This window comes from Heliangelus exortis, chromosome 10 (genome assembly GCF_036169615.1).
Source record: "Heliangelus exortis chromosome 10, bHelExo1.hap1, whole genome shotgun sequence".
NCBI classification, from domain to species: domain Eukaryota; kingdom Metazoa; phylum Chordata; class Aves; order Apodiformes; family Trochilidae; genus Heliangelus; species Heliangelus exortis.
The window spans coordinates 12,695,053-12,710,614 of NC_092431.1; the positions used below are offsets into that span (position 1 = coordinate 12,695,053).

Genomic DNA, 15,562 nt, shown 5'->3' on the forward strand with positions numbered 1-15,562 from the left:
TTTTTTTTTTTTTTTTTTTTTTTTTTCCTGAACAGGAGAGTTGCCCAGTCTCAGGATGGAAGAATACAATGGTTCTGCAGAGACTCCTGTGCTGAGCCAAGGGTGGCACAGTGCCATTAAGTGTGGGTGGCTGCGGAAGCAAGGAGGCTTTGTCAAGACCTGGCACACACGCTGGTTTGTTCTCAAGAGTGACCAGCTTTATTATTTCAAAGATGAAGATGAAACCAAGCCCTTGGTAAGTGAAAGTGGGAGGTAGGTTGGGAGGAGAGAAAGGAAATGAAGAGAATTCAAGCAGAATTGTCAGGAACCAAACCTCCTCGTCTCTGTCAGTGACTCAGGACAATATGAGATTTTGAGTACAGTGAATAAAAAACTGAGTCATGCTGACATTTAGTGTGGTTTCCTGTCAGGCTTGTTTCTAAAATTACCTTTTTCAGGTCAGGTTTTCTCATTGCAGCATTTTAAAGGGAATGAAGTGAGCATGAATTTCAAGTTACAAAAATCAGCCAGGTCGACTTGGTTGAGGCAGATGAATGAGCTGTATTTGAAAAGGCACTGCTTGTTTTCCTGCTGTTTCAAGTGTGGAGTATTCTTGCTTTGTGCCTTCTTGGGAAGATGCTTGTGACTTCAGAAAAAGCTCTGGCATCTGTGGTTACCTCTGTGTAGACATTAACATATAAATGCACTCATATTTTTTATGCCTACTAAATTTTTGATTGTGTATCTTTATGTGGAATTTTACTGGGATTTCTCAGAGATATAAGCATGTTTAAACAAGCTTACTGTATGGAACAGGGCATGACACTTTGCCAAGCTTTATAGCTTGTATTATCATGCACATGTTAAGACAACAGTTCAGTCTAGAGGTAATTGTTCCCAAAGAAGATTCTTGTACAAATTTCCAAATATCAATTCCACAGCCTTGGTAGGGCTGCTCGCCCTTAAAATTATCTCAGAGAGTATAGGTTAAGTAAATAACGCACTGCATATATACAAATTATATGTTAGTATGACGCTTTGAATGTGAATTAACTAATAATTTTTGGGAAATCAACTGTATCTTGCACTATATTTTTTTTTGTAATCAAGAGTGTAAAAAGCTGCCATCCACATAAAAATATCCATGGAACATAGTCCGTGTTTCCTAGCACCTGACATCTGCCAGTATGTTTGCATGCAAGGATTTAATTGCTTTTTGAGAGATGACACAGTGCTGTATTGCTTGGAATTTAGTGCAAAGCTATGGAGCCCAAAGAATCATTTTTTTCTGTCTGCCACTGACCTGTGGGAGGACTTCAGAGGATCCTATTGACTTTGCTTCTTCCCTTTTCTGAAATGGAAGGGCTTATTCTGATCTTCTGATACCTTTGCTAGGTTAGGTAGCAGTTGATTAAATAATTAAAAGTTTGATTTGAGTGAGTTCATAAAGACATGTACAAATACAGAGTGGGGGGGGAGAGAAGTGCCAATAGGAGTGTAACTTAAAATATGCCAGCAGGTTTGCAAAATGAATGAGCCTGTCCAAATTAGGATCAGTCAGTATCTTACCTGAGTGTAGCTTTGGGATGTTTCAAAACCCAACTGCGCAAGTATCGGTTCCTGAATTATGTCCGAGGTTCAGTGTCACGTACAGAAGTGTACATTTTTCATACTTTACTACATCAAAGGGCTTGCTGCATTAACTTTGACGTGAAAATTGCTATGACCCTGTTATTCTTTCTGTGGAGAGCTAAAGCAAAGAACTTCACAGATACCATGAGTTTTCAGTGCTCTGGGATATCATTAGGAAATGGCAAGCAGTATTTGTTATATTATTCTATTAGCTGTATAGTATTTGATCTGTATTTAGGATAAATACCTCTTTATTCACTAATGGACTGTACCCTCTATACAGTCCAGTTGTGTACAGTTGTGCAATTTCTGAAAAATGGTAACTGCATAATTCAAAAGTTAGCCTGTCAGTAGGGGAAGTATTTCAGTATTAGTACTGAATAGGATGAAAGACTGAGCATGATGCTATTTTTTTACAGATTAAAAGGGAATGGATAACATTTTCTGTGTGGAGAAATGTTACATGTTGGAGTTGTGTTATTGGGACTGTGCTGGTAACACCTGAAACATATTATCCTGGTACTGAACCAATTTCTTTAAATCTGTGCCTATTTGGTTCCTGAGGGCTTGTAGTTTTTCACTCTCCTTGAATTTGAGTGAAATTTTCGAAACAGCTCTGAGGTACAGTTCTTGTCCTTCTTGCATTACTGCAGTTGACTCTTCAGATCTGGCTCTGACTCCTGGTGAAATAACTGGCCCCCTCCCCTTCCTGATGAAGGGGCAACTGTACAGTTGCTGTTCTCTGACATGGTTCAGTGTGTCCATCCCATCCGATGACTTCAAAAATAACAGATTAAAGAGTTACTCTCCTAGTCCCCAAACTGCCAGCAGTTCCACTAGCTGCTTGGGTATACTTGCTGTTTAAACTACAGGTTTCTTAGTATTTTCCCCAGTCAGCCTCTTTCACATACTTTGACATGCATCTGCCCACAACCCCAAAAATTAAAAACAAAGTACCATCAACAAAAAACAACCAAAACTGAACAGTGAGCATAGGTGCTGTTCAAATCTGAAAACATTTCTATGTCCATTTAGGCTTCAGGTCCAGTGACTGAAGTTTAAAGTTCCCTAAGTTTTGTAGATTGGAAATGTAAACCTTTCATGGTGTTAGGGCTTGTGTATTCCACTGGGACTCTGTGTTGTTATAACCAGACTTGGAAAGTCAGTATGGTAAAGAAAAGATGATCCCACCTGAGTCTGCCTGTTTATGTGGCAGGCAGTACAGCCCCAGATCCTCTTCCAAAGCCATTTGGGGGCAACAAATACATGTTTCCAGAGTTCTATGTCTTTAATCAATCCAAACTGGAAAATTTAGTTTTAGTAAATCTTTTTATAATAGAACAAAGCAAAACTGCCTTGTGGCATTGATTGAAAATGCTGTTCACCCTTGTGTGCATTCAGAGCTAAACTTCTCAAATATGCCTCTATGAGTTGTATAAACTGTGTGCTTAATTAGACTCAGAAAACAGTTAGATTGGAAAAAATAGGTGCCCCAATAAAGATGTAAACTAGGCAACAGTTCTATTTCAGTTCCTTGTGACAAATGCATCTGCTTAGTCCAGATGTTCAGAGAACTTCCCCCACCTTTCACTTTGTGAGATCAGGGAACTAGCTTGTTTGTAATAGCTTGCTAACCCTTACTATGTGTCCCTGCATTTCACGCATGACCAATAATTTGAAAGTTGTGTGGAGAAGAGTAAGGATGGTGTCAGACTGCTGCTGGTTGAAAATTATACCTGAAGTTGTGCTGGTTGTCACTGATTGTCTTCTTACTACCACATTTTTTTCTGAAAGACTGCTGATCTAAATTTTTAACCATGTCAGTGGTCTTGTATTATTAATTCCAACGCAGTGCAAAAGCCTTCTGTTGCATTGGGGGCAACAGCAATGGTTTACTTTGTGTTTCTCTCTGGCTTTCCTTGTTTGATAGCTGTTGTACCACTTAGAGTATAACAACTGATGTGAATACTGCTACATTGCTTGCGTGAGGGTATAACATGCAGTTCTGGGGAAATCAATCTCCAAATTCAAATAAATTTAAGGCTTTCTCTTAAGCTTTTGTGGAACTGTAGCCATTATAAAGGTAACGGGTTTTTTTGCACTTAATTAATTTGGGCAGCAGAGGCTAAGTGATAAATCTGTCTTGTCTAAGGGCAAACAGTTGAGATAATTAATGGACATGAATGTTGTGTTTTGGAGCCTGACTGATCAAATTCAGTGACATTTGATCGATTTATAACCTGAAGCTGCTGCAATTAGCTTCTAGATTAGCATATGCTATGAAGAGAATATAGTGCTGCATTATTTTGTGTAGTTAACATCCCTGTTTAAAGACATCCTACATGTGCTTGTTTTTTTCCTTGCAAATCGCTAAGGAACTTAATGTTGTTGTTGTGGTAACTGAGGATTTTGGAAGCATTTGTACAAGTCCACTGATTTCAGCTTCATTCAGGTAGACTACGTAAATCCAATGCTAAGGTTTGTGTGAAATTAGGCTCCTCACATGAAAAATGACCTGAATATTCTGCAAGTTCAAATGCAGTGGAGTGGTGAAGACATGCTTTGTAACATAGACAGTGTATACAAAACAGCCCTCCCTTGTCTTGGTTGTTAAAACCTTTAGGTTGCCAGGTGTTCTCTGATAAGCTGAGCCAGACATTTCAAGTCCCTTTGTACAGAACAAGTTTAAAAGAATGGCCATCACAGGTGGTATTTGTGTTGTCAGCCTCTGGAACAGAGACCAAGGGATGAATGGTAACAGAAGCAGCTAAATTAACTTGTAATACTGGAGGGACATCCTTTCCAGCAGACTTGCAACAGTTAACAAAAGCTTCCTATGTTACTGTTTGGGCTGCAGAACAAAACCAATTAGAAGCCTATGCAGCAACTCCCAACTAGCTTCTGCTCTGAATAATTGCAGCATCTCCAAGAAAAAGCAAATGCTTTTAACTTTTGAATAATGACCACAAGCAGCTGAAGAGTACTAAGGACATTCACAGACATAGGCATGTGCTTTAGAAGCCTATTGACAAGAGCTAAACATTTTTAGTGTAATGATCTGGTCATGCATGTAATAAAAAACAGATGGGAGACTGTAATTCAAGTAATGAGCTGATGCTTTAGAAAGCCACTATATATGCATTTGCCAGAATACAGTGGGGATGTCACAAGAAACTTGTATGATGGTGGTTCAGTAGCACAAACTTTGATCAACCAATCCACAGTTTTCATCTCAGTTTTAGGACTATTAGCCTGCCCCTTTTCCCTCTGTATGTCCATAATGTCTCTTGCTTCAAACTTAAGTTCTTCTTTTTTCTCATAAGCAAAGGCAAAATGGCAGGTCTCATTTATTTCAGAGAGATGACTGTTTCAGCCTTAAAATAGTGCTAGACATGTGAAACATGTGAAAGATGGGGAATGACAATAAGCCTGTGTGACCCTATATCTAGTACAGTAATTAGTGTGTCTTTATGCTGTGAGAAGCATAGAGGCCACCCCTCAGGCTGCCCACTTGGTCTTTGGTGAGGACCAGTTCCTTTTTCTTTGCCTGTTTAATCAGAGCTTTAGTGTTATCATTTTAGGTCGGCTTCTGAAATGTAAAGAGACCATGTTTAGAGAGGAGACATTATTTATTGGAGGTTTCTGCAAAGCTGTGTGCTTGGTGGACTCCCACAAACCAAACACACTGTTATGGTTTGAGCCAGGCCAATAACACAGGACCACGTGGCCTCTCACTCCCATTCCCTCATTTCAGGATGGCAAGGAGGAAATCCACTTAAAACCTCATGGGTGAAGCAAGGACTATGAAGTTTACACTCACCAATTACAATCACGGGCAAAACAGACTCAAAGTGGGGTAAAAATCAATTTAATCTATCATTAATCAAATCAAAACAGGGAAACACAAACCGAAGCTTAAATACTTTTCCCCCACCTGAGCCCAAATTACTTTGGTCTTGATATCTCTACCTCCTCGCCATCGCCAGCGGCACAGGGGGACAGGGAGTGGGGTTTTATAGTCTGGATGTCACAGGTTGTTTTCTGCCACTCCTCTGGAAGAAGGATTCGTCACAGCCTTCCCCTACTCCAACATGGGGTCCCTCCCATGGGACCTGGTCCTTCACGAGCCCCTCCAACATGAGTCCCTCCAGCAAGGCACTGTTTCTCAGGAGCAAACTGCTCCAGCACGGGCAGCCCATAAAGCCACAGACTACTTCAGGAACAGTCACCTCCGTGGCTGCAGGTCCACAACATCTGCTCCATTGTCATCCTTCAGTAAATAGGTATTCAAGAAGTCAGTAAAAATAAGACATGCTTGCAAGATTTTTCCTGTTCCTCCTTTGCCTTTTCCTCACATTAGGAGCAATTAAGTAGTTCTCCATATCTGAAAAAGAAGTTTAGTATTTGTGGAGAGAAAGGACATGGTTAAAAAATTTGGTCTGTTATTGTCATTGATCATACTGCCTAGTGTTAATGTGCCAGATTTTATCCCATGGTTTAAAAAGGATACTTATTCCATTGTGTACCAGCAATTACTGAAACTCTGTTTAGCTTTTGCAAGCTGAAAGTATATTTAGGAAATTGTTTATATGTTGTCTTTCTCCTGATATTTTTTCCTGCAAATGAAGTTGTTGCTCATTACACTTTATATCTTTAGTATCTAATTTGAAATCACGAGCCACAGAGTATCTAGGAGTGAGCTTTACAGCTTTTCTTGGTATCTTTCGTTGAACACAGTATTACCTCTTCAATTGCATACTTTTAAATCCAGCGCTCTAATAATCATCTCATTTCTAGTAAATGAGATAAGATTATGTGCTAAATAAACCAACATGTTACAAAAATAATCCCTTTTGACAAAGGAAAGATTGCCTAGAAGAGCTTTTTGAGAAAACATGTCATGAGAAATGCTAGCACATTTGTTTGGTATTAGTTACAACTGCTATTAGGACTTTTCTGAAAAGGATAGAGAAAAAAAACCAGTCTGAGATAAATCTATTTTCACAATTCCTTACACATGTGTTTAAGACTAGAGAGATTGACCATGGGCAGAGCTTGGATGAGGCATATAGTCGTGTTAGGAAAGAAAAGGAGATGTAGCACCAAAAAGTTTACTAGGCTGAAGCCTTCTTTGGGCCTCTTAAGAAAGCCAGACCAGTCTCATGAGCATCAAGCTGGCTTAATTTCTTCTAAAATAAGGTGTGTTAAATTCCATAAAGTATCATGTTGGGAAACTGTCTGGAAGAAAACAGACATGTGAGCAATCCTGACTATTTAGCTTTAGCTAGAGTAAGCTAAGGGCCTTGAGACCCAGTTGCAAGGTTACTGAAAGATGAGCTATGGGAAAAAGATAAGGGAGCTGGCAGTAGAAAAGAAGAAATAACAGGATAATGAGGAAGCCAGCAGAAGTTCTGTGAGAACAGAATTTGTGTCCAAGATATAGCCACCTGCAAGATATCGTTATATAAACAAAGGCTCTATATAAAGCGAGCGTCCACTGTTAATAAACGACTTCACTTTAACCATATTGGTGACTGCGTGTCGTCCTTTAAGCCTCCGCGGATTTTTTCCTACAGTATCAAAACTCTTCTGTCCCGAAGTATCTTTTCAGGAGTAAAAAGCTGCATGGGGATGGGGCTTAGCAAAATCATAGAATCATAGAATCATAGAATCCTAGAGGTTGGAAGGGACCTCGAAAGATCATCTAGTCCAACCCCCCCTGCCAGAGCAGGGCCCCCTAGAGTACATCGCCTAGGAACGTGTCCAGGCGGGTTTTGAATGTCTCCAGTGAAGGAGACTCCACAACCCCCCTGGGCAGCCTGTTCCAGGGCTCCGTCACCCTTACAGTAAAAAAATTCTTTCTGATATTCAACTTGAACCTCCTATGCTCCAACTTACACCCATTACTCCTTGTCCTATCACTGGTCACCATAGAGAAAAGCCTAACTCCATCTCCCTGACACTCACCCCTTACCCATTTGAAAACATTGATGAGGTCACCCCTCAGTCTCCTTTTCTCCAAACTAAAGAGACCCAGCTCCCTCAGCCTTTCCTCATAAGGGAGATGCTCCACTCCCTTAAAATAGTGGACTTCTGAAGGTATGTTGTTTGGTGTAAGAATTCACAGATTAATCTGGAAGTCCAGTCTTTCATTCACAGTCTAGATTGTAAAAATACATGGTGCAACTATCTTCAAATTAACGAAAGATTTTCCTTTTGCTTCCTGGGTTTGAATGTTATTACAGGTGTTTCTTTGTTTTCTTTCTGTATTTGTATAATGTCATTGGTACAACCAGCATTATCTGGGAAAAAGAAATAAGAGTCATGGCTGAAAAAACATACAAAGCCCCTGTGTCAGCCTATTTAATGGTACTGAATTTTTTGGCTTTTTGTTTTCTGGTCTGTTGCCTCATTTTGGAAAAAGCTAGCTTGAGCTGAAGTGGAGGGTACAGAGAAAAATAAATCTTCATTATTTTCTAATGTGACAATAAGAAGAAATGCACAAAGTTTCTACCCTCTGGCTTGTACCAAGGTGAAGGTAAAATCTAGCATTCTATGCATAATAAAGCTGTTCTCAGCCAGTTGCAGACGAGGATTCACGTATCTTACGTTGAGAAGATGCTAGAGAGGAAATGCTGAGCTTTTTCCCCCTTAAAATAGTTTCCAGGTTGTAATAAAGCACTTGTTCCAGTTGTGACAGTTTAAGCCCAGCCTCTAACAAACAGGCATACTCTCACCCCTCTCCCCCCTTCTCCATCATGGGACAGGGGGGAGAAATTCTACCTAAAGACTCATTAATCGAGACAAGGTCAGTGAAGTTTCCAGTCTCCAGTTATGGTCACAGGAAAAATAGTCTCAAATGAAATGAAAAAATAAATTGTATTTAATCTATAAGGAGATTAGAGGAAAAAGAGGAAAAAAAGACTAGATGTTAAATACCTTCTCCCTACCCCTTCTTCCGGGTCACGGATCGTTTCACTGCCGCCTCCCTTCAGGGCCCAGGGGATGGGCAGGGGGGTTCGGGATCAGTTCCCCACACGGTGTCATGGCTGCCCACAGAGTCATGGCTGCTGCAGGAACAGTCACCTCTTCTAGCACGGGCTTCTCCAGGGATGCAGATCCACATCTGCTCTGCTCCGTGGTTCTTCATGGTCCATTCCATGGTGCTCCTCCATGATGGGCTGCAGGGGCACCGCTGCCATCTCACCTCTGGCTGCAGTATAATCTCTGCTTGGGCACCTTCTCTTCTTCCTTACTTACTGCCCTTGCTATCTCTGCCCTGGCATTGCTCTCCTCTGCCCTGCAGGCTTCTCCCAGAGGCACATCCACCCTCCCTGACCAGCTGGGTCTTGGCCAGAGATGGGGCCAGAATTGGAGCCAGGGAGGGGGAGTGGGGGTGTGTTTCCAGCAGGTTGTCACAGGAGCCCTGTGCCCAGCACCCTGCCACCATACAAACTCAAAACACAACAAGAACACTAAGCATATGTCAGTTAAACTGCTTTTCTTGGGATCCCAGAAAATTACAGCATTGGGATTACTCATGGCTTCTTGTGGCCTGCTGAAAATACAAATGCAATGTTCAGGACAGCTGTATATGTGAGCTGTTCTTTGAATCGTTGTATCAATTTTGTCCTTACTAAAGCAGTGCTTCATATGGAGTCTTTATTACAGATTGGTCTCTCAATGTCTTCTGCATTGCCTGCCTGGTACTGCTCAATTTGCAGCCTCTGTGTATGAGTCCAAGTAAATACTACATTCCATTTAACAAGGGCATTACTAGAAATAGAAAAATATTTTAGATATTGTATACAGCTTGACATAGCACTCTTTAAATACTGGGAAATCCACTGTCTGTGCACAATACAAAGAAAATGCAGGTGCTGACATCAAACGTGTAAAAAACAGCCTGTGAAACTTGAATGCCTTTGTCACTTAACTCTGGTGTCAAGTCACATTTTGCATCTTGTACTCTGATGCAAAGCGTGCTCAGGATGCGGTTGTGTTTTGACATAGTGTTACTCCAGGTAACACTGTCCTTTCACATTCTTCCTCTCCCTTCCCCTTTTTGGTTAGGTGGAGTGGAAGTATGAAGTGTTTAAAAAAAAAAAAAAAAAAGCTTGCTATGGGGAGTGTTGCAATAGTATGGAAAGAACCAAAGTGAGGCTGGGGTCTTGGAGAAGGGCAGGAAGCCTAAGGGTGTGGATGTGGACCAACCTAATGTAACAGGTATATGAATGAACACAGAGAGTTTCTGAACTGTAATTTCAGAAAGTATTGCCTACTATGTGGCTTGCAATCTTGTGTGGGGAGAAATTTAGTATTACAAAAGGAAGAGCCTAGGTTTGTGTGTTTCAGATATTTTCATTTATCCACAGTTAGTTTTAGTGTGTGGATAGTTTAATGAACACATTTCAACTCAAAAACATTGTAAAATGAAAACAAGTGAAAGCAAGTGGAGATAAGATTTAAGAAATATTTTTGAAAGAAAATTCAATTCTAGCTAAAATTTTGAAAATACACAGACCTGATTTTTTTAAGGAGCTTTCAGGATTTTGAAAAAGAAATTGAATTGATGATCATTAGTTTAGTTTCACTGTGAATTAAATCTACAGATTGGTCTAAATGTTAGTTTGGACACTGATTTTTAATGAAGGTTAAGACTGTCACTGCAGGAGTATCAGTTGCAAATGCCAGGCTCCATTATCAATAGGAAAAAAAAAAATAAAATTCTGCAGCATTTTATAGTGAGTGCCAGGAATTGCATTTTGATTTTCATTTTTTCTGCCCAAGGCCTGCCTTTCAGTGGAAAATAGAGAACATTACTTTAGAAAAAGGTATAAAAAAAGTTCTATGCATTCAACATATGCATGCACAAGCAACCCAACCGATCCTGTGAAAATGAGCAGAAGAATGAGATTTTCTGTTTATCTGGAAGGACTTGGTGAGACTGCAAAGATAAGTTCCTAAAAGAAAAATGTTCCTCTAAACTTATGGACTATATTTTGTAAAGGACAAAGATTGTTACAGAGTGGCTTTTGTATTATCTCTAAATTAACAGTAATTGCAATGTAAGTGACGCCGTCAGGAAACTGCAAATCTGCATTTGAAATTTCATAGCTCTTCACTAGGAAATTTTTGTGTATAGTTTCTTTGGTCTGCATTGCTTATTTCACTTAGCTGTAGGATGGAACCTTAAGTTTTCTTGTGAGGTAAACTGAGAAGAAAACATATTGTAGTGCTGTAATTTCTAATTTCTTACAAGTGACAGTAACTGCCCTGTCTTGAAGGAATTAGTAAGTGCCCTGTAGTTGTGAAGTAAAAGAGGAAGGATTTTTTATAACTTTCTATGAGACTGCAAGAGAATTATTGCTACAGAGTGTAATGGTACATTGAACCTTGGGCACTGTGATTTGTAAGGAGCTAGTGACACAGTGAAATAGTTATGTTTATCAAGTGTTGGCATATGCATAATTACGTTGTGTTTTCCTAAGTGATACATCTGTAGAAGTGGTACTGGGATTGATGCAGTCACAGCATTTGGTCCAGGAGCTAGCCTCTCATCTGCTCTGGTTGTGCCTGCTAAGATTGGTGAGTGAGTGAGTGAGTGAGTGAGTGACTGACTGACTGACTGACTGACTTTTACAGTGTCATACTGGACAGGAAAAAAATATACATGTGATGAAGTAGTGCCAAATCCCTTCTTTGCCATATATCACATACTCTCTGGAAATATGCATTCTTCTTGAAAACAGGCCTCTTCTCATGTGCATGCTTTTAAAAGATTGGTGGGTATTTAATTCCCACAAATTTGCCAGCTAAGCAAATGAAGAGAATAATTAGCATTGTGCAAAGATGTCTTTCATGTATCTCCCAAGTAAAAGGAACATAGCTTTGGGATGTTTGATTCAGGAACCCACCCATTTCTTGTGTTCTTGAATACTGTATTGAAATATAAATCTTGTACAGATACTTCATATCTCATTTTGCTACTTGCAAAATACTTTCTTCTGATGAGTCTTACTAGTTATCAATTATTTAATGTTAACCCCAGATATAAAGAAGGATGAGCATGCTGTCTTGCTCTTTTTGATACCATTGTAAAATAGACCATAGGGATGTGTTTGTTTATACACTCTTTTAGGATGCTAATGTCTACTTCTTCTTCAAGAAGCAGTTTTACAGACACTGTTAAGTGGTTAATGTGTTGTTGGTTTTTTTTCTCATTACTGAGTTTTTGATAGTTTTTAAAGATAAGAACAAGGGATCTTTAAACAATACTGTGCATTTCTCATCACAGGATTGTCCATTTTGCAGGCAAATATTTGTACTGTGCTGTTTTATCAGATTGTGAAACTGGGGGAAAATTTCTGCTTAAACAAAGGAACAAACAAGAGATGAACATCAGAAATCTGGTGAACATCAGAAATTCTTACCAGATGTTACTGATTTCTATTTCTTACATTTACACTGACTTGTTAAAGACGGATTCAGCAGCTCATGCATTTGGATTGGAACTCAGGTTGCCTTTTACTTACTTAAAATCACTTACCTGAATTTGCAAATAAAACTGGAGATAAACTTGTGAAGATCATGATTGATAACTTTCAGTGCCCAGCTGAATACAGTGACTTATGAAAAATGAGACTCCTTTCAGGGACAAGTTGACAAACTAAGTTGAAAACTACAGTTTGCTGCTTTACCATCTCACCCCAGACACTGCAGTGAATAGTTAAAATACATCAATAAGGCACTAATGATAAAAAAAAAATCTTTTAAAAATTCTTCATTTAAAGAAAGCACATGACAATATGGAAATTATTCTGTATTTTAGCAAGCTTCTATGAAACTGAACTAGAATTTATTCAGTGTCTACTGAGCTGCCTGCCATGTTGCAGGCTGAAAAATTCAGGTTTCAACAATGGCTTGCATTTGGAGGAGAATCTTTCAGATATTTCAATTTTCTTTTTACTTTTTTTCTTAATAAAAATACACATTTCTGAAACTGGTTACAGTGAAGCAATAACTTTAGAATTTGAGGCCTAAGGACAGGCAGTGGTCTCCTTGGAGACAGGAACTTGGTCTCATTTTTATTCCTCAGATCCAATATGGGTAACCAGCTCGGCCTTGTGCAACATTTCCTAGAGATTTTATTTGTCTTTGCTTCTGATTATCTACTACTTTAGATCGTCAAAAATGTTTGGGAAATGTTAAGGAGTTTGAGCAGTTCATCTTGTGGTTAACTTTTTGTGCTTAAGATTTTGCTCTTGAATACTGTTCCTTAGTAAAGACAAGTTCCTTTGGAGATGAATACTATTAGTGACACTCTGACCATAAAGAGTTCACATCTTCTGTTGGATACATAGCTAAAATACAGTAGTAGTGTTTTATTTTGAATAAATGTTGTTCTACATATATATATGATACCTGATTTATGAATTGTGGGTATCTAGTGAGAAGTTTGGTTATGGATATGTCTGTCTAATTAGACGGATAGAGACAAAGCCTGTCCCATTCTAGTGTCTGTCATTCACTGGTGTGTTGCAGATGTGGCAGTTGCATTATAGGTTGCTCATCAGCAAGTGAACTTTGGTCTTGGAGAAACTGCACAGCTTTTGCTAGAGTTTTTTTTATAGTTTATTATGCTGGAAAATTTGTGTCAGTGGGAATGAGTTGAAGCAAAACTGTGAGAAAAGATGCCCTGGAACGTGTGAAGCAGTTGAGGTAAGATTGAATGGTGGTGTATTGCTACCTCTGACCATCACCTCAGCTCTCTTATCTGTGCAGACATCCTGAACAGACTCACATCTATTGGTTGTAAACAGCAATAGACACAAGAAAGTAGTGGCTGAAGGATTTCTGGTATTGTGGCTGAGCTGACAGGAGAGTAAATTAGGTAGAGGGGAGCAACATAGGAATACACTTTGTGTTGTGTGCTTGGCTAGCACTATATGAAGAACAACCAGACAGAGCTAGAGAGGCACAAATCACACGGCAGCAAGTTGGGAAATGGAGATTATATTTTGATGGCAATAGCATGAAATGCAGCACTCAGTAATGGTGTCTTAATTTTCTCGGTACTTTGTGTGTGTGTTTTTGCTTTCAGTACAGTATTAAGAAATTTCAGCATTAGCAGAGGCTATCACTGTCTGACTTAGCCAAGAAAAAATAAATATATTTATTAAATAGAAGGAATAATAACATAATTTGGAAAGTGCACAGATGTTGACAAAATAAGAACAGGCTGTCTTCCACCTTGCTTTCGAACACCAGAAATCACTTTTTTTTCATCCAGTGGTTAACAACCACTTTACACATGTTAAGTTTTCAAAAGCTTGATGAAAAGTTTGTGGCAGTCAGGCTGGGGTGGCTCCAGGGGAAGATAATGTGGGTGGCCTTCACAAGGACTCAATGCCCAAAGTGAAGGTGACAGTGGTGTTTTTCCTTGTAAGAAAGGATTTCTTGTGCCTTAAGACTAATCATGGTATCAGGTCAGTATCGAGTGACCTGGAAAAAAAAGTACTCAAGTGTTTTCCATCCCTCACTCAGTCTAAATGCTTTAATGTTGCTGTAAAAATTCCCAAATGGCTTGGGATGATAGTAAGTAATTAGGCTATAATGGGGGGTTTTTGTTTTTTTTTTCCACAGCTTGACCCTTGCACAGTGCTCTATCCACTGTGATGGCCTTTTTGATGATTTTTCTCTTTTCTTGTTTAAAGGGAATTTCAGCATTGTAGGAGGTCTTTGTCCATTAAAAGGGCTAATCATTATGACTTTTTTTCTCTCTTCCTTTTACTTACTTTATGTGGTACAAGTGCTGTATAGTTCCTGAAGCAACAAAATTAATAGCTCACAACAGAGCCTTGCTAGTCTTTAAATGAAAATAACCGAGTTCTTCTAGCCTCTTAGTGCTTAAGAATAGCCTTCTCTAAGTCCATTACCTCTGGGATAAAAGAAGTATTTGCAGCTGAATAAGCAGCATGTACAACATGACTTGTTGCTAGGCAAAGAGGCTTTCTTAATTCTCTACCAAGTAGAGACTTACATAGTAGATAAAAACTTACATAGTACATAAAAACGGAATGACCTCAGACTGCCTTTCTGAAGTCAAAGAAGCCCCTCCTACCTATCAGGGCCAAATCTATGAAGGCAACACTGGCTGCTAGTGTTGGTATCATCCAAGCTGTCTGTGGCTGAATTTAAGTTTGATGGATGGCAGAATAGTGTGTTAAATTTACAGTTCTTTCCCATTTTCATCACTGCAGACAAGTACCAACTTTTTGCAATGCAAAAGAGCAATGAAGAATATGTCCTGGGAAGGCAGAAGTTAAGTAGCAAAACATGTAGTAACTGACTGAAGGGGTTAAAAAATTGGAGCACCTACAGAATTTTTTTAGTGTAGCCTTATCTCAGACCTCACAGTTGCTGGAGTCCTGAGCTGTGGTTGGAAAGCATGCCTGTGGTGCTACTTCTGGATTTGGCACCAATAATCTGAACTAATGCAGCAGTCCTGAGACATAGTTTGCTGTTCTTAATGGTTGAACTATTAAAATGAATGGAGATGTTCAGAGGAGGGCCACAAAGACGATCAGAGCTGGAGCATCTCTCCCATGAAGAAAGGCTGAGGGAGCTGCAGTTGTTCAGACCTTACAGTACCCTCTAGTACCTGAAGTGGACCTACAGGAAAATGGGGGATTGACTTTTTTACAAGAGTAAGGGTAGTGGCTTTAAACTGGAATTTAGATTAGAGATTAGGAAGAAGTTCTTTAGTGTGAGGGTGGTGAGATACTGGAACAGGTTGCCCAGAGGAGCTGTGGGTGTCCCCTCTCTGAAAGTGCTCAAGACCAGGTTGGATGGGGCTTTGAGCAACTTGGTGAAGCAAAAGGTATTCCTGCCTAGGGCAGGGGGGTTGGAACTACATGATCTTTAAGGTCCCTTCCAACCCAAAGCATTT

The 15,562-nt window shown here is 39.6% G+C and overlaps 1 protein-coding gene across 2 annotated transcripts in view; it reads left to right on the forward strand.

Moving 5' to 3' along the window:
- Positions 1-15,562, forward strand: part of ARHGAP24 (Rho GTPase activating protein 24) — a 150,457-nt gene that overhangs the window by 20,656 nt on the left and 114,239 nt on the right. For both annotated transcript variants that reach the window (XM_071753585.1, XM_071753584.1), the window contains one exon: positions 36-235. In XM_071753585.1, coding sequence (XP_071609686.1) covers positions 56-235 — 180 coding nt within the window. In that variant the 5' untranslated portion in view covers positions 36-55. Of the gene's footprint in view, positions 1-35; positions 236-15,562 lie in introns of those variants that run through there.